The 20,119-nt window shown below is 34.7% G+C and overlaps 1 protein-coding gene across 5 annotated transcripts in view; it reads left to right on the top strand.

Moving 5' to 3' along the window:
- The window catches only part of TAF2 (TATA-box binding protein associated factor 2), an 81,241-nt gene extending 62,815 nt beyond the window's left edge, over positions 1-18,426 (top strand). Inside the window, exons 23-27 of one of the 5 annotated variants that reach the window (XM_061171690.1) lie at positions 2,107-2,336; positions 3,662-3,817; positions 4,309-4,414; positions 6,799-6,921; positions 17,489-18,426. In XM_061171690.1, coding sequence (XP_061027673.1) covers positions 2,107-2,336; positions 3,662-3,817; positions 4,309-4,414; positions 6,799-6,921; positions 17,489-17,751 — 878 coding nt within the window. In that variant the 3' untranslated portion in view covers positions 17,752-18,426. Of the gene's footprint in view, positions 1-2,106; positions 2,337-3,661; positions 3,818-4,308; positions 4,415-6,798; positions 6,922-17,458 lie in introns of all 5 variants that reach the window. The other 4 variants (XM_061171689.1, XM_061171693.1, XM_061171692.1 and 1 more) reach the window with 4 other exon arrangements.
- Positions 18,427-20,119: the final 1,693 nt, after the last annotated feature.

Below are 20,119 nucleotides of genomic sequence, written 5' to 3'. Positions count from 1 at the left end.
TTAGCAGCCTTCATACACTGTGCTGCCTAACCATCCTTAGCTGACTTTCAAAAAACAAAACAACACCCTCGCTCATCAAAATATACATTACTTGCTTTTTAAAATTAAAATAATTTTTTAAGAAACATTTAGGAATTCATACTCAGTTGCCTGACTTGTTTCAATGTCATCTACATTCTATAAAGATTCCAGGATCATTATTTGCAGTGGACATAATTGGGCAATACTGCTCTTCAAGGTTAAGTTTTATTCCAGTGTAAATGCACCCTAAGCCATTCTAGTTTCTTTACTGATAAAGTGCCTGAGATTCACTTCTTTTCTTGCCATACCCATGAATAGATAGATACAGGGCTAGCTGCTCTGGCAGGATTCCTTCCCTTTCCTGAGAGGGTTGAGCCCCTCCAGCCTTTGTAATAAAAGGCCCAGGAATCTGATACCTATCCTTTGTGGAACATTTACATATGTAAAATTCTTTGAGGAGAAGAATAATGAGTGCCTACAAAAAACTAGGCAATGTCAGTCCATTAAATTGTCCAAATATGGATATTCCAGAGAAGGAAATGGATTTCCAGTATAAAATCCTTACTTTCACTCTGTACTGTTCTTCCGATTTCTGGTTTCTCTGTAGTTTTTATGATATAAAAACTCATACTTCTCGAGCTCCTGCCTCTTTCTCTTGCTTCCAGCAGTGTTATGTATCTGTTAACCTTATCACACAGTAGCAAAACTGAAAATGTCTCAAATAGGATTGACAGCTGTTTAATGGCATGCATAGTGCCTAGCAAGTGTGTAGTATATAGTAAGAACTCTGTAAATTAAAATTATAAATCCATGTGGATGTTCTTTGCACATAGTTAATATAATAGTTACCTATGTGTCAGAGTAAATCTTATCAAAATCGTACTTGATTACAATGTATTTACTTATTCTAATATTTGTTGTTGAAAACCACAAAGCTTAATATTTATGCTGTCTAAAGTTTGCTGTAGCAACTTCTTTCCTTTTTGTTTCTCCTTTTTAAAACATTATGGTACCCGTTTGAAACCACATTTCTTGGCCAAAATTAAGTATTTATATGGTTTATTTTTCTATCCAGAAGAATATTTCTTATCCTCACATGTTTTAAATTCTCTAGGTCATTTTAGATTCTGCCTAGAAACCATAGAAATTATCTAAACCTAGATGATAATTTCACCTTGACAGTTCTATTTGGTGGCAGTGTCTACCTGGAGTGTTCCACTGGGGAAAAGAAGGCAAGTGAGGAAGAGTTCTGATGTCACTGTGCTCTGGTCTTTTTTTGCTATAGGGTAAGGTATAATCTGAGACCAAAACCCGTATTTTGGAGATGAAGACACTGAGACTCATCAGAGAAATTGGAAAGTGTCTCTACTTTAAACTGAATTTCTACAGATGCAGTTTTCTTCTGGTCAATACATGTTTTATGACCTGTTGCCATCTCCGGGGTTTGCTTATTTTTGTTTTTTGTTTTTTTAAATAAATACCTACTAGAACAACACAAATATGAAGGTGTTTAGCAAAATCGTTTCCTTCTCTAAAGTCAAAGTTTAGAATTGTGTTATTTCAAATAGTTGTAGGGTTTCTTACTGTATTTAAAACCTGAAAGTAATAAATTTGTTCCCAGTGGTAGGGTTCATGAAGGCTCTTGGTGTGCCGTCTTCCTAACAAGCTATTAAAGAAGAAAATCAGACAAGATAAACAGAGAATGAATGAATGTGGAGCAGTTACCAAGGGGGAGGAACTAAAAGGAGGATTTAGAGCCAGAAAAAACACTGTTTTGGGAATATTAGATTTATACTAGGTGTCTAATTTTTATTTTGTAGGAAGAATGAAAGAATAAAATTTTTCCAGTTTAAGATTCATGATTTCATTTGAACATTTATTGTTTCTATAACAGTTGTAGGTTCCCGTGTTATAAGAAGCGTCTTTAGAGTGGAGGGTTTGCCATCGGGGCCTAGGTCAATAGGTGGCTCCTTTAGGTATCATAACCCTCTCATCCCTTCCCTCTGTACAGGTTCTGGAATATTTTTAAAATGTATGGATAAACATGTATGTTGACTTTTATTATTACTATTATTTACTTCCTAGGTACTTCACATGACTGGCGGTTACGGTGTGGTGCTGTGGACTTGTACTTCACACTTTTTGGCCTCAGTAGACCTTCCTGCTTACCCTTGCCAGAACTTGGCTTGGTCCTTAATCTGAAAGAGAAAAAAGCTGTCTTGAATCCAACCATAATTCCAGAGGCCATAGCAGGCAACCAGGAAGCTGCGGTTAATCCAAGTAGTCACACACAGCTAGTTGGATTTCAGAACCCTGTAAGAATCGCATGTTATAGAAGGTGTAGTTTTATTATATAGAGCTCTGAAGAAGAGAATTGTTTCTTTTGAACTGGTGAATTTTAAAGCCACTAACAGCTTCTTGTGTCATTTAGAAAACTGCTAGCTGACATTAGTTTAGCACTTTACAGTTTATAAAGTGCTGCTGACAACTATTGACACATAGCTGCACATAACAGATGACGTGCTGCTAGTCCGTTTACTCCTTTTTTTGTGATGACAATGACTTTCTTGTACTCGAGCATAGAATTTCTACTTGGAGTAGTAGAATATTGAAATGAATATTTAACCTATTACATATTAACCTATCTTGTCCATATATTGTAATGGCAAGCTGTTTGAACACAGGGCCTTGACTTTTCTTTTTTTTTTGCTACTTTGCACAATAATAGCACAATTCTAAACATATGAAAGGTACCTGGAAAATGCTTATTGAATCAAATAAATAACAATGAATGGTCAGGTAAAAGCGTAATCTGCTGATTTTGGGAGGAGAGTATGCATTATATTTTTTAATTTACATATATGTGTATGTGTGCCTTTAGAAAAGCTTTTATTTCCAACTATGCATTATGAAATTACCAAACTTTTTGTAGAAAGACCTTTAGGGTACATATCAATTATTTTACTGTAATTTAAAGAAAGTTTTCCAGAAATGATTTTCTTATTGATGACAAAATGTCCCCAGTACGTCAAGCTTCATTTTTCACCAATATTTAGACCAGATTACTTGCCTGGCAATTCCCTACTGGTGTTTTGACACTTTAAAATTCAAATTTCTCTTTATGCTAGTTAATAATAGTCATTTAAAAGTACTTATCCACCTAGATTTTCTGAAATATAACCAGACTTATTTGTTATAAATTTAAAATGTATCCTGGAGTTTGGGTTATGAAGAAGTAAGACACATCTTTTAATAGAAAAAAAAAAAAAAGAGTCTCATTAAAGAGCTCTTTTATATCTGAATATTTATAAACCAGTGGAAATGAATATGTTTATAATTCTTGCCCATGTATGTTAAGTTATCCATTTTCATACTTGGAGTCTTTAGGATAAGAGAAGAAAATGACACCAAAAGATATATGCTTTGGGGAAAGCTTTAAAAGTTCACTTTACTATCTCCCTTCTCCCCCCAAAAAGACCAGCAGATAGGAAAAGGTGAGATTTATTTTAAGCCCATTGCTGATAACTTTTAGGCACTGGGCATGCTCTAATCTGCATGGTTGCTATAGGTATTAGTTTTCAGCTATAACATGAGCTACTTGTCTTCAGAAATCTAATTTTGATCTTGAATATTGCCACAGGAAGATGATCACCTTGCCAAGGAAGCATCATGTAATATATCAGCTCATCAGCAGGGAGTGAAGAGGAAGGCTGATACACCACTGGGGTCCCCACTAGAACCTGGTCAAATACTGGAGAAGAATGAGGATAGCAGTAAAGTCAAACTCAAAATCAGAGTAAGAAATACAGGTTAAGCCTGTATTAACAGTGTAGGATATTCACCTTCTTGTAAATCTTTTTGAATACTTGCAATGGTTTTTCCTTAGCAGGAACAGTTGGGACAGACTGAATCATAAAAGAACTCAAATGTCCATCTAAGACATTCCAACCGATTGTTAAACTTCTATTATCACATACTTCTTCTCTGTTTGGAGGAGGAACTGTGTGTGCACAATCTACCACAGCTCACTATTTCTTCCCACAACATAGGAACAGATTTTAGTTGCTATTGTATTTCCTGTAATTTCCAGTCAGCTTCTTTTGGAGGCTGAACCAAATAATCTTTTCTTTCTCTTAATACTTTTTGAGACAAAGACTACTTTTCCTTTTAAGATTTTTTGGGGGTATATCCTGTGGCCTTTCCGCTATCTTTCTTAAGAGCAAAAATCCAAACCTAAAGTGATATAATGGCTCTTTTGCTCCTTTGTTTTGTATGTGTGTGTTTTAGTTTTCAAGCTCTCAAGATGAGGAGGAGATTGATATGGATACTGTTCACGATAGCCAGGCGTTCATTTCCCATCATTTAAACATGCTTGAAAGGCCGTCAACTCCAGGTAAGATATATTGCATTCACTGGGGTTGATGGAGAAAGTTCACACGATATCACTATTTTAAGGTGTGTTGCTTTATTTTGAAGAGAACAACTATAAAGTTTAGAGGAAGCCAGTATAAAATACTAGATTGTATCAGATTATAACACATATCAGCAAAGGAATAAAGTTTTTTAAAGTATTTCGTTTGATTTTCTACTTTATTATGGTCCTTTTTAAATATTTGGCTTACTTCTAGATTTGTTTTTTTAAAAATCCATTCATCAGATTCCTTCCAATAGTTTTCATTTCTTTTTTTTGTTTTGTTTTTTGTAGTAGGCTTAACCTCAAAATAAAATACTAGATTTGTTTTTTTATAAATAATGTAACCATAATTATATACAAAACTTCTTGACTACAGTAAATGCAGCCTGTAACACAACTACTTTCTCTTCTTGACTGCCTGTTCCACATAATATTGTGTCATATCATAGATTTTTGCATGCATCTCTCAAACATCATAATCTTTTTTTTGAAAATGTTATCTGAGACAGTATTGAGTTGATACACTTGAATTTACCTCATTATTTCCCTGTGGGCAGGCATTTGTTTCCGATTTTAATTTTTTGCAAATAATTCTCTCTGAATATCTTCATACAAAAGCTTTTGTTTTTGTCAGATTATGCTCTTAGGATAAATTCCCCAAAATATATTTTTGGTGATTTTTTAGCTTTACTGTAAGATACTTATCTTTAGAAGATTTTCATAGCTCTTGATATTATTGCCATAATGCCCTTTGAAGAGATTATACCTAGTTCATGTCATCAGCATTTTAAAATTTTCAGGACTAATGCTTTGATGTAACTTGCGAAATACAGTAATAAAACAAATATTGGTGAACCTGCCACCCACCTTAACATGTATATTATACTCCATGCCGTGGCCATTCACTTTATACTTCTTCTCTGATTCTGTTCACCTGTCTTTGCATTACAAGTAAATAAATACTGTCTTGAATTTTTTTTTCTTTTTCTTAATCATTCTGTTGCTTTTCATTACAGTATACCACATATATATATGATCTGTATGTTTACTTGCCCTTAGTTTTTGAATTATATGAAAATGGTATGATACTCAGTATGACTTGGTCTTCTTCACTCAACATTTTGCTGCCAAAATTCATCCATATTGATCCATAGGTGTAATTCATTAATATTTATTTATCATTTTTGTATCTCATGGTACTATTTTATTGTCAATGTAATAACTTAAAAGATACTTATTAACTATAAAATGATAATTCAAGTTTATAATGCATTTCTTTTATTATGAATATGACTATTTTTCTTTTTTGTGGGGGAGGTACTGTTCCTGTTTCTTTTTACTGGAAAATCCTATTTATACTTCATGCTGCTTGTGGTTATCTTTTATGATCTTTACATTTGAATGAGGTTTTTTTTTTTTTTTTTTAACATGCTATATTTGTGCAAGTCTCCCTTACCTACCTTGGTCTGCTTTTTGTTTGTTTGGCTTTTTGTTTAATTTTATTTGTGAGACCTAAAGTACTTTTTACTATCTAGTAATCTAGGATGAGCTAGTAGAATTTGAAAACTGGCATCAGGTAGAATATGAACCTAATTATCTTTGAAAACTGACAGGTCGTGAATTCTTTGGCTTTGGTAATTGTAAGAGATCTTAACAGTTATTTATCTATTCTGTCAATTTTACAGATAAGGAAATTTAAGCAGAGAGATATTAAATGACTTACCCTAAATGACACACCCAAGTAATAGCCAGCTCAGTGCTAGACCCAAATCCTCGAACTTTTCCATGTGGCAAATGAAGTTGAGGCACAAAAAAATAAATGTCTTACCTGGGCTGTATATCTAATTTGTGGATAATTTGGAATTAGAACCTGGGTCTCCTGATAACTACAGTGCTGTTCACGTTATACCATTAAAACGTTCCTGTTTTAGATATCTTCTGTAATCCCTAAATTATTTTGATCTATTTGTTGAGTAAATATTATAATAGAATTTATTAATAAGTTTTGGGGGGAGCAGGCATGCTTTACTATATGCAAAGTTCCACATAAATAATAAAAAACATGACATGGTTCTGCGCCAAAATGTAGACTCCAATTTATATGTTCAGCAGTCCAGTCAGGTAAACTGTCTTTCTTGAATGTGTATTTTTCTCAGACTTAAGTATATTGGAACCATGACAAAGAAGTAAATCAAATGGGGGATCTTCAGTACTTTTAAAAAGTAGTATTCTTTTTATTATTGGAATTTTACTGTTGAACTGATTCTGGCTTTAAGGTTAACTTATAAAAACCTTCAGACTGTTTTCTTCTTTTGGGAAACAAAGAAATAAATCCCTGTTTTCGCTCTTCTTTGGCATTTTAGGGCTCTCTAAATATCGGCCAGCCAGCTCCCGATCTGCTTTAATCCCCCAGCACTCATCAGGTTCTGATGTCACACCCACCACAAAACCCCAGTGGAATATGGAACTTGCACGAAAGGGAACAGGTGAAATTATTATTATCATTGCTGTTGTTATTTTGCTCAAGAACGAATCTATTAACTTCATAAAATTTCTTTATCAACTTAAAGAATACATTAAAAACTACAGATCTCAGGACTTACTTTTCTTGTAACACATTGACTCTATATTATCTGACATAAAGACTTTTTTTTCAAATGTAAGCTACATATATTATTATTTTTTATTGAAGTATAGTTGATTTACAATGTGTTAGTTCCAGATATACAACACAGTGATTCAGTTATACATATGTATATATATATTCTTTTTCAGATTCTTTTCCCTTATAGGTTATTACAAAATATTGAGTATAGTTCCCTGTGCTATACAGTGGGTCCTTGCCGGTTATCTATTTTATATATAATAGTGTGTATATGTTAATCCCAAACTCCTAATTTATGCCTTCCCCTCTTTTCCCCTTTGGTAACTGTAAGTTTGTTTTCTTTGTGGGTCTATTTCTGTTTTGTAAGTAAGTTAATTTGTTTTTTTTTTTTAGATTCCACATATAAACAAATATCATATGATATTTGTCTTTCTCTGTCTGGCCTACTTCACTTAGTATGATAATCTCTAGGTCCATCCATGTTGCTGCAGATGGCATCATTTCATTCTTTTTTATGGCTGAATATATACAGTATTCCATTGTATACATACACCACACTTTCTTTATCCATTCATCTGTCGCTGGTCATTTAGGTTGCTTCCATGTCTCGGCTATTGTATTTAAATAGTGCCACTATGAACATTGGAGTGCATGTATCTTTTCGAATTATGTTTTTCTCTGGATATATGCCCAGGAGTGGGATTGTTGGATCATAGGGTAACTCGATATTTTTAGTTTTCTAAGGAACGTTCATACTGTACTCCTTAGTGGCTGCACCAATTTACATTCTTATCAGCAGTGTAGGAGGGTTCCTTTTTCTCCACACCCTCCAACATTTATTATTTGTAGACTTTTTGATGATGACCATTCTGACTGGAGTGGGGTGATACCTCATTGTAGTTTTGATTTACATTTCTCTAATAATTAGTGATGTTGAGCATCTTTTCATGTGCCTGTTGGCCATCTGTATGTTTCTTTGGGGAAGTGTCTATTTAGATCTTCTGCCCATTTTTTGATTGGGTTGTTTACTTTTTTGGTATTGAGCTGTATGAGCTGTTTGTGTATTTTGGAAATTAATCCCTTGTCAGTCACATAGTTTGCAAATATTTTCTCCTATTCTGTAGGTTGTCTTTTCATTGTGTTTATGGTTTCCTTTGCTGTGCAAAAGCTTTTAAGTTTCATTAGGTCCCATTTGTTTATTTTTGTTTTTATTTCCATTACTCTAGGAGACGGATCCAAAAAGATATTGCTACGATTTATGTTCAAAGAGTGTTTTGCCTATGTTTTCTTCTAGGAGTTTTATACTATCCAGTCTTACATTTAGGTCTTTAATCCATTTTGAGTTTATTTTTGTTTATGGTGTTAGAGAATGTTCTAATTTCATTCTTTTACATGTAGCTGTCCAGTTTTTCCAGCAACACTTATTGAAGAGACTGTCTTTTATCCATTGTGTATTCTTTCCTCCTTTGTCATAGATTAATTGACCATAGGTGCATAGGTTTGTTTCTGGGCTTTCTATCCTGTTCCATTGGTCTATGTTTCTGTTTTTGTGCCAGTACCATACTGTTTTGATGACTATAGCTTTGAAGTGTGGCCTGAAGTCACGGAGCCTTATTCCTCTAGCTTCGTTTTTCTTTCTTAATATTGCTTTGGCTTAAAGACTTTTAAATTAGGCTTTTTGCTATTTCAAAAGTAATATACTCCTATTGTATAAAACTTTGAAATAACAGAAAAGTAGAAAGGAGGGGAAAAAAAGCTTCCCCTATTATGCCATTTAAAGATACCCATTATATCAACATTTTGATCTTTCCTTGCAGTGCTTTTTCTAAGAATACTGTAATATGAAAAATGTCAGCCTCAGTAGCAAGTGTGAAATCTATACCTTCATACTTTTATAAAATATAAAAATCAACTACTTGCTTCCCTCTCAGCCTCCCCCTGACAGGTTTACAATTGGTCATTCATGATCAGTCATGAAGACTTGATGCTATATATACCTAGAAAACTAACATATTTTGTCTTTTAAATTTATTTCATACTAATTGGGCTTAAGTTTATGAAAGATAATTCAGTTCAGATGTGACTATTACCTATTTTACTATTCTACATTGTCTTCTACTTACCCTGTTCTTCTTTTGCTTAGAAGATTATAATCCAAATAAAGAGTAAACTTGTGATGCTGATGAACAAAGATTCAGTCTTCAAGTTTTGGAGGGACAAGGAGTGAAAAACAAGATACATAAGCGAAATCATTTTTAAAGAATACTTCTTCCAGAAGTCATTAGTCAGGCTTTAAAATTCCAACTGATGGATTTTGTTTATATAAACCATGTTTTTATCATATAAACAAAAGAGTAACTGTTTAATGATTTGAGGAGCTTAGGGATCAGCTGTGATTAGTAGGAGACTTTGAACAAAAGCAACACCTCAAAATATTTTGGTATTGAGACCCCAGACTGTTGGTTGCTTGTATCTGTGTGCTTTATGCATTTATTGTAACAGATTCTCACAAAATATATTTCAGAAAGAAGTCAACTGGAGACTTTAGCACTTAACTTTAATAAGTGAATTTTGACATTTCCCGGCCCTTGCCGATTTTGTATTCTCTGTTTTTGTTTTGGGATTTGGTGTAAATTTGCTTTATTATCGTTATACTTATTAAAACTTTTTCAGACACGAAAAGTTTTCTACATCTTTTAAAATTATAAAGCATAGGGCATTTCAAACCTCTTGATATAGTTTGAGAGTGATGCTTCTGCCTATCTTCCATGCCTTTAAAAAAAAGTAAATTCTGTCTAAATTCCAGCAGTCAAATAAATTCTTGTTCCAGTAAAAATTCTGAGTATGTATGTTTGGTTTATCCTAGTGATGTGGCACGCTAACATATGTATAGAAGCAAATCTTAACACCTTTTTGTGCCCACCAGTGTGCCTTTGTTTCATATTGCTTTAAAAATTACATTTTTACTTTTTTTGGAATCTCTTTACTGTCTTATAGTTCTCATGGCATCCTATGGGAAGACTGGGGAGGAGATAAAGGGGTAGTGGTAGGGAATAGGAAAACATTAACATTTTAGCTTTGTTTGCTTCAGTGTAGGGCCCTTTTATGTCACGAAGTAAATTGTATACCAGTATATTATAGAGACTGATCTGTAAAACTTAATTTTGAATATATTCTTTAATGTGCCTTTGTAATTTCCCTTAAATGTAATTATGCTGTCCAGTGCCCTGTGACCACTGAGCAAGTCTTAAAATTCAACAGTGTCGTTATTAGCATTTAGAAAACACTCGTTTTACAAATGGTAGTGTTCCAAAAGTTTATTTATACATGTATTTATTTTGGAATTCTAAAAACAGTTTTCCCGTAGAGTATTGTTATATTTGATAAGTAGCTTTCCCAAACTAGCCAACAAAAACCCTTTTTAACTTATACTATACTGAAGAATAGAAGTATCAAACCTAACCACTGTGTGTAACAGTATTTCTAAGAGAAAGGGCACTAAGAGCTCTATATTTTGGGATGTTGGAAGCACGACTTGAACCTAACCCAGGTAAAGTTGGCAGTAAAACAGGAACAGAAGCTGGGATCTCCTACTGTGGTAGCTACCTTGGCCTGGGGTTGAGAGTTGGGGGTTCTGGAGAAGAGGCATAGAATAGTGGTAAGGGAAGCTGTGATCTCTCTTAAATCTCTAGGGATTCTAGATTAAAGTTTACAGGTGGGTTTGAGGGGCCTTATTGAAGCTCATCCAACTGAGGCATCTTTTATTTGGCTATAGAATTCTTACAGAAATTTTTGACGTAGTTGACTAAAAATGAAGAGACTACAAATAAAGATTTGGATTTCCAGCTTCTCTTGAAAAAGAGTTAACTGAGAGGCCCTCTTAGGCAGGGATGTGCTTTCCATTCCATTGATTCCTTCTGTGTTTGCACCCGGTAGTCTGCTTACTCATTTATGCTGTCTCCTTAGGTTCAAGGCTTTTGAGTTTGAGACCCCTGGTGTTTTTTTCATGTGCTGAGATGAAGTCTGAGATGGCTCCCTCAGAGCCAGAATGCAAGATGACAGTTGAGAACTGGAATGTGTTGCAGACATCATCTGGGAGGGATGGACACTGTTAAGTAGAGGATAGGTCATGGTTTACTTTCTAACACCCCACCAGTTTTCTCTTTCCTTGCATATGATAGTGAGAGGCATATTTTAGGGTAGGGACGATACGCGTTTGGTAGGTTAAGCCATTTGGGGTAAGAAAGGAGAAGCGACAGGGATATTTTCCTTCATTGCTTAACTTTCTCCTCCTCCTGAGTTAAGGAAGGGAATCCGGAGAAAGGGCTGCGTGGGTCGCATGGTGTGATGGGTTGAGCATACCACGTGCTCTCCTCTCCCACCGCTGCAGCGCCTGAGGCTGCTGGTCTGTCTCCCAGGTTGCTGCGGGGATTGCAGTGATGAGAGGAGGGGAGGAGTGGCAGGAACAGGAGCGGAGGGAGATCCCTAGTGGTTTCTGTGGGGAAGAAAAGAAGAGTTCCTGCATCTGCCCAGCTAGGGCTGCTGTACTATGTAACAAATTCTTGCCGAAGTCAGAAAAGCACTATAGAAATCCGTTTTAAAGAAAAAAAAGCTAGAGTTCTTTCTTTTGAAAGTCTAATATGAAAAAGACTGATATTTTTCTTTAAATTATAATGATATAATTCTACACTTTATTTTTTTTGATCTAAAGAAACTGAAGAACAGACTTCACACGTTTCCTAATAGAAACTGCACATTTTGTGTTAAATTTAAACGTATACCTAGTGCGATAAATTTAATAGAATTAGCAGGTTACTCACTGTTATCAGCACTTTTATCAGATGGGCCCGAAAGCTTCCACATTAGGTGTGTATTAAGTACCCCTTTCTGTTTGTTTTGCATTTGTTAAATTGACTGCAGCTAACCCTTATCCATAGTGAATTCAGTAGGTCTCTAGGAAAGATTTTATGTTAGATAGAACAACAAAACTGAACATCTGTTTTGTTCTTTCCCTGTAACATGAAATAGGCAAATCATAATATTGTGAATTACTTTTATCTCCTTTTCTTGATATATCTCCTATCTGCAATAGAGACATATATTTTGGGTCACTAAAAGTGCTTTCATTAGTTTTATTTTTTATTTTTTTTTAATTTTTGTTTTATATTGGAGTTTAGTTGATTTACAGTGTTGTGTTAGTTTCAGGTGTACAGCAAAGTGATTTAATTATAAAAGGGCTTTCATTAGCTTTAAAATGAGTGGCACCTAACCTTTGGTGGGCCTCAAGTTCCCAGGCATCTTGTAAACCCCTAAAATGATATGTGGGATTATGCATTGTGTCACGGGGATGGTAATGTATGCATTTTTCTCAATAGAGATTCTATAGATGACCTCATTATGCTAGTGTGAAAGTAAGCTCATATGTGTCCCAAATCTTACTGTTATACAGGTCCACATGAGAGGGAAATTGTACTTTATAATCACCTTGAATTAGACCTGGTAAAAATTATTCAGGAAAGAAATTAAACAAATAAAAAAAATATATTGTCTATAATAAATGAAAACTTATGAGCTAAAGGTTAGTGGTGATGATAGGGTAACATTAGGTTTTATTAGATGTTCTGTTGTTACAAACACTATTCTAATGAATATTTTTGTATGTATTTCTTTGCATTTATGCATGAGCATGTTTGTGGGATATGTTTCTAGCCATGAACTTTCTAATTTAAAAAATATGAGCATTTAACATTTTCACGGATAGTGCCAATTTGCCTTAACTTCTCCTTTTTAAAAAACACTTTTATTATAGAAAACTGTGAAGTAGTCAGACTAGTATAATGAACCCCCATGTATCCATTATTCAGATGCAGAAATGATCAGTCAGCTCATGGTCAGCCTTGTTTTTTATCTATACCCTTTCCCATTTCCACCTTTCTGAATTATTTTGAAACAAATCCCACATATCATTTTATGCATAGGTAATTTTGTGTGTATCTCTAAAAGATAAGGACTTTAAAAAGTCATAACCACAATAATATTCTTGTACTTTAAAAAATAAATGGTTTTTTCATATCATTAAATATGCAGTCACTGTTTACATTTCAGTTGAATCATAAACGCCGTTATTTTTATTTTAATTTTTAACAATTTATTTGTTTGAATCACTGTCCACATAGGGCCTACACATTGCAGTTGGCTGATAATATCCTTTACATCTTTTAAAATTAAAAGTTTCCAGTCCATTCTTTTTTCCCCTTTACAATGTTATAAACTCCAGGGTTTTGATCTGTAGTTTTCAAGTCTGTATTTTGCTAATTGTGTACCTGTGGTGTAATTAACATGTTAGAGTCCTGTGTATTTCCTTTAAATTTGTAATTATATCTAGAAACTTAATTGGATTCAGGTTTATAGATGGTATTGTGTTCTTCCATCTAGAAGCATACAATGTCTGGTTGACTCTTTCATGAGGTTAGCCACTAAGGTGTTCAAGGCCTGGATCCATTAATTCATTAAGGGTTACAAGATGGTGATATTCTAATTCATCTTTCTGTTTTTATTTATAAGCTGATTATTTCTATAAAGCTAACTTCCCCCTCACCTGCTGTTAGCCATTGGTGTAGATCATATAGCAAAAGAAAGATAAAGACTTGATTCTCTCTATGTATTTAATAATTTTCAAAATAATAAGTTGGCTAGCGTCCTCCAGTGGTGATCAATCAGTTCTAGTCCATCACAGTTACTGTCTTTAGCAATATTCAGATTTTCCCAACTATGATTAGTGAGACCCTGTTGACTCTTGAGTTCTTGAGAAGGCTTTAAACTTCCTTTCTACTATTATACCAGATGTTTCAGGCTCATCTTGTAAATATTCTAGCCAGACCTGGAATCAGCCATTTGTCCTAGGAGTCCTGGTTTCTAACACCTTTATCCTTGGATCTAGCTAATCCATTGTCTTCTTAATAGACTTCATACAAATCAAGAGAAATGCAATAATTCTAATTGGTATATCTTGAATGCAAAGTGTAAGACCGCTAGACAAGAGATTGAATTTACTTTTGAAGTGGCTATTAGTATTCCTTGGAAAAGAGTACACTCAGTTGTATACTTGGCAGTTGCCTCTACTGGGAAGTACAGTTTCTAGTATAATCGTTGGCTTTTCTGCAATCCAAGTAGGTGTTCAGGATTAGATGATGAAACTTCTCTCAGTGTAGAAAAGGACCTCAGACTCCCAATAGTGCAGACAGCCAATTGGAAAGCTGCAAAGTCTGTTGATGTAGACTGACTAAATAATGAGATAGGAGTTAAAGGAATTTGTTTATGAAGCTCTATTACTTCTCCTTGTCACTTGGCTATACTCTGTTAGGTAGGGACCTATATTCCCATATGTATAGAATCGAGAATATATTTTTATAGTTCATTTAAAATATAAATTAAAATTATATAGTGGCATATTTAACTTAACTATAAATCAGATATCTCTCAAATTTTTTCTTTTTCTGAAGAATATCTGGGCACCAATTATTGCAAAAGATACAGAGTTCCCAAACTAGCTTATATATATAATCTCTCTCTTTTTTTTTTTTTTACATTACTGTTAGTGTTAGCTTTACCAAAAAATCATGAATATAAAAAATGTAATTTTGTGGTAGTAAAATGTGAATAATTCTTGCGAACAGGAACTTTAACACATTCGCTTGTTCTAAAATATTGGAACAGTGCCCGACACAAAGAAGGTACAGTAGTCCATACCAGTTTAATGAATGGTCTATAATAGTTTCTGTACTTTATTCCTCTCTCTTCAAAATCAGTGACCTTCAAAATGCATTTAGTTTGACTAAGTTCACCTGACATCCTATTTAAAAAGAAACACAACAATTGCATAATTCTGTTGTATTAATTCATTCATTTAGCTAGTTTTGGGGAGGTGGAGGTATGAGGATGCTAGACGCTGTGCAGTACACTGGGATACAAAGACGATGCCCTATCCTTAAGGAGCTATGAGTCTAATGAAAGAGACCCCAAGATAAAAAGATGTGCGACAGTGTGCACCACGCCATGTGCAGATGAGCAGGGTGCTTGTGGGCACAGACTCTGGAGTTCAGGCTCTTTGGTTTCGTAGCTCAGATTTGCCAGTACCACCTTGGGCAAGTCACGTAATTTCTCTGTGTCTTAATTTCCTCGTCTGTATTATGTTGTGGGAACTAATTCTTTTTGGGCAGTTTGGGGAAAACTTCCCTCAAAAATGACATTTAAGCTGTTTTAAATTAATAAGAACCTAAAATGTTTTTTTCTTTTCCTTTCTCCTCCTTTAGGTTACAGTTTAAACATAACTTCCTTGGAGAAGTTTGTCTTTGATTCCCACTGCCCCACTAATTTAAGTCTCCTGTTGTGCTCCTGTTTCACTCTGTGTTTTGTCTTTTTATTAGTCAGGAGTACTTATTCAATTTCGTTCTTCTTTGCTACTTTGTAAGCTCCAGGAGAACTGAGATTTGTCCAGTTTATCCCTATTTTCCCAGTTCCCATGTAGTTCCCGATATTTGTAAATGAATGTGCAAGTCAGACAAGAAATAAGGGAAGGGCATTCCAAGCATAGGAGTAGCACTTACAAATACACAGAGTTACGAAAGGGCTAGTCTGGAATATATAGAAAGGAATAGTGGAAGATAAGATAAATTCAAGACAGATTGTAAACTGTCCTTAAAATTCGTGGTGAAAGTGATTTTTAGAAAACTTCTATGGTGATGCTTGTTTTGGTAAAAACATGGCTTGGGGCCGGATTGGATCAAAATCAGCACTGAGAATTTACGTTTTAAAAAGGAAAAGAAACAACTGCATTAAAGTCCATTTTAGTGAAAAGCTTGTTTTTTTGACTACTCTGAATAAAAAATATGTATTTTTTCAGAAATTGCTGCACTGAAGTCTAAGGATTTTGTTCTGCCAGTAGAACTACCTGAGTTTTTAAACAAATAACCATGATCAGCTTTGTTTTTAGGAAGATAACTATGCAGCAGGGCCTCTGAACTTCAACACTGTTGACATTTTTGGCCATGAGAATTCTTTGCTCTAGGGGGCTGTCCTGTGTGTTGAATGTTTGGCAGCATCCCTAGCCTCTACCCACAGTCAGGCTAACACTTCCTCCCCCCATCCCACCCTAATCGTGACAACAAAAACGTCTCCAGACATTGTCAAACAACCCCTGGGGAGAAAAGTTGCCCCTGGTTGAGAACCACTGCTGTGCAGCTATGTAAAGTGTGGATTCAAGTGTTAAGACACTTCAGGCAGAGAAACCAGTTAATAGGAGACTAGTACTGTGATCCAAATGAGATGAGGTGGTCTGAATTAGTACAGTTGCAGGCGGGATAGAGAGGCAAATTAAAGAGATTCCTGTAAGTAAGAATAAACAAGATTTGGTAAGCAGCTAGATCTGGAAGGGAGGGCACCTGAGATGATTCTTAAATTTTTTTCTTAGTTGGCTGCATGTAAAGCAGTGCCATTAACCTAGAGTAGTACAGAGAGAGAATTCTCTGGGTATGGCCCAAGAATTGTAGGGTATGGAGGCAGCAAGAAATTCCTGTACCCTAGAGTCTGAGAACTACTCACTATTATAGATTCCTAGGCTGATAGAACATTGGAAATGGAAAGAACCTTCAAAGACATTTGATCCATTTCTAGGTGAGATAAAATACATGCTGAAGTTTTTGGTTTGCCATTGCATCTAAGTTATATTTATACTATACTGTAGTCTACTAAGTGTGCAATAGCGTTGTGTCTAAAAAAATGTACATACCTCAGTTAAAAAATGCTAACCATCATCTGAACCTTCAGCAAGTCATAATCTTTTTGCTGGTGGAAATATTTTGAAATATTGCAAAAATTACCAAAATGTGACAGAGTGACTAGAGGTGAGCAAATGCAGGTGGAAAAATGGTTCCAATAGACTTGCTCGAGGCAGGGTTGCCACAATCCTTCATTTGTAAAACGCGCAGTATCTGCAAAGTGCAATGAAACGAACTATGCCTGTAGTGCTAATCTCCCCCCCACCCGAATACCATAGAGCAGAACTGTGGTTAAGGAGCTATGTTTTCATTGACCAATGTCAGTCTTAATCTATAACACACACATCTAGTCATTGTCACTTCATAGTACTTTAAAATATTGAATATTAATTTTTAGAAGATGGTTGGATAAAACACTGGTATATGTCATAATCTGTATAGACTGCAAGGGATTGAAATATTCACTTCCTGGTCACAATGCTGAAAACTTACCTTTGTGTAACTAATTGGATGTCTTACTTGGATACTTCTCCCATTCCTAATTTTTTTCATGGAAGTGATAAACACTTGGGAATCCATTGTCTCTTCTGTACTGTCACCAACTCCCTCTTACTTTCGTTTCACTTTCCTTGTTATTAACAGGAATTCATTTGGGTGTTTTTAATCTTGAAGGTAAAGAACAATCACCTTTGGAGATGAGTATGCATCCAGTTGCAGCAGCTCCACTCTCAGTATTTACTAAAGAATCTACGTCCTCCAAACACAGCGACCACCATCACCACCATCACCACGAGCACAAGAAAAAGAAGAAGAAGCACAAACACAAGCACAAGCACAAGCACAAGCACGAGAGTAAAGAAAAGGACAAGGAGCCTTTCACTTTTTCCAGCCCCGCCAGTGGCAGGTCTATTCGTTCTCCTTCTCTTTCAGACTGAGAAGGGGACAAAGGAGACCTTTTCCTCAGTGTTCAGAAGAATACATGTAACTAAAGCTTTGTCCGCTATAAAGAATGATAAAAGGAAAAAAAAAATAGTTGCCTCCCATAGAGATTCAAGTTCTAAACATTTGATTTACATTATTTATACAATTGAAATCTAATTAGGAAAATGTGTTTTATAGTTCTGAGTAAACCATTTCATCCTGTTTCCTCCTTAAAATACACACACACGCGCGCACACACACACACACAGCAAACCCTTTCATAAGGCCCTCATATCCACTGGCAGTCCCCATTCACATCATGATCTCCATGTGTACTGCCAAAGTCAATTATGTTTTAAAGCCTTTGATGGATGTTATGGGGCAAAGTTATGTTTTAAACAGAAGCTACAGCCAAATCTGTGGTAAAACCACTATTTCCAGTGAAATATTGTATAACACCATTTGGAACTACTGAAAGAGGCTTTTCTATAGGAATCTTCTCTATTACATATTTTTTTGCGTGTTAACCATAGAAACTAAGCATCAGAATTCATAAGCAAGAATACATGCTGTTTTCTTTTGCCCTAAAATACTGAAATTTTCAGAAGCAGCTTTAAAAAGAAATTTGAATAACTTTTTTGATAGCACATTTGGTGATTATGATGTTGGAATTTAACAGAACTATCAAATCCACAGTTCTCAAATCAAGATGTTTAAATTTTAAGTTCCTTTTTTCACTAAGTATGAGTGAATACATTCATATGTAGAATATGTTTGCCAAATGTGGGCAATTTATATGCCCAATACATATTCTAAAATTATTTCTCTAAGTATGGTACCTTAAAAAGGTGTTTATATACTGTTTATTAACTTGGACATAGACAGTTTGGCTCTCATGTGAGTATACCAGAAGCATTTAAAAACATATGAAATGTTTTGGTTTCATACTTCAATAGTTTGTATGTTTGTGTGTTTTTATTTTTATTTCTAAATTTACCATGTGCTTTATTGTTTGTCTGTTTTAAAATGTTACTCATACCTGTTCTATTTTTATCATTTCCCTTATCATTAGAAAGTTGGACAAAATACTTCTTCCCAGAATAGATGTTTCAAAGGGATCCAGTAACGTTGGACTTTTGAATATACTTGTTTAATAAATAACTTTTTAAATTGATCATTTTGCCTTTGTATTTTCTTACATCTTTTGTTGCCTTTCTCTTTGTGTGTGTATGGAATACACCTGTTCACAAAGTTTGAGGCGAGCTTTGTGGATAAGCAGGATTTGAGCTGGCCCTGTTAGGAAGAGTGATTTCAGTAGGCAGATGGGGTAAAGTTCTCTCAGCAGAAGAAACAGTATTTTCAACAGTATGGAGGAAAGCAAGGACATAGTCAGGAATTGTAAAGCAGTGCAGTTGGCCGAGAGTGTAAGTGCAAAGGGTGTGTGATCAGATGTTGAAGAGCCTAAATGGCAGTTATTTAAATATTCCCATTAACTGAGTGTTGGCCAACTGAAATTATTTCTGGAAAAAGGAATATTTTTTATTACAGTGTTTAGTGATACCATCTCTAGAATTCTCAACTTTGAAAATAGTAAGGATGAATTTCAAGATAATTACGTATTGTCTGAAGACAGTGACGAATAATAGCTACCTACATAATTTAAGCAGCTCTTGTATATCAAGCATTGTACTAGGAACTGTATGTTATGCATGGTATTTCTAAATTGGATATTTATATTGGGTGTTTCTTACGAGGAACATTTTTTTATGGGGAGCTTTCAGTTATTTAAGTTGATGCATAGAAGTAAACAATGAAAAATATTCATATTTTTGTAGGTAACTACATGTAAGTAATACAAGCTCTAGTGTTAGTTTCCTCAGTCTCCTCCCCCAGAGGTAGTCACTGTTGCCAGTATTACATGTGTAGATCTAGTCTATACATATATCTATACAGTGTATGCATTTTTTTAACAAATGATACTTGCAGAAATTTTTTATTTTTATATAGTTTTATGTAGTTTTTTAATAGTCATTTCTGACTACCACATTTTGTGTCATACCAACAAAGGTTTTTCTTATTCCATGATTATAAAATAATTCTCCCTTTTTTTTCTATTGATTTTAAAGTTTTATGTTTGGGATTTATATCCTTTAACTAGAATCCATCTGGAATTTATTTTGATAGAAGGTAGGAGGTAAGGATCCAACGGTTTTTTTTCCTTCCAAGATGCTACCCAGTGTGTTTAAAACTCCATCTTTTCTCTCTTGACTGCAAGTGTTATATACTAAATTCCCTTATATATTTGGGTTCATTTCTGGACTTCGTAGTCGGTTTCATGGATCTGCCTACTCATCTGCCAGTACCACACTGTTTAAATTATTG

Source organism: Eubalaena glacialis, chromosome 17 (assembly GCF_028564815.1).
Source record: "Eubalaena glacialis isolate mEubGla1 chromosome 17, mEubGla1.1.hap2.+ XY, whole genome shotgun sequence".
Taxonomy (NCBI): domain Eukaryota; kingdom Metazoa; phylum Chordata; class Mammalia; order Artiodactyla; family Balaenidae; genus Eubalaena; species Eubalaena glacialis.
Note: the sequence above shows the minus strand (reverse complement) of the source record. Positions and strands in the feature narration are given on the sequence as shown.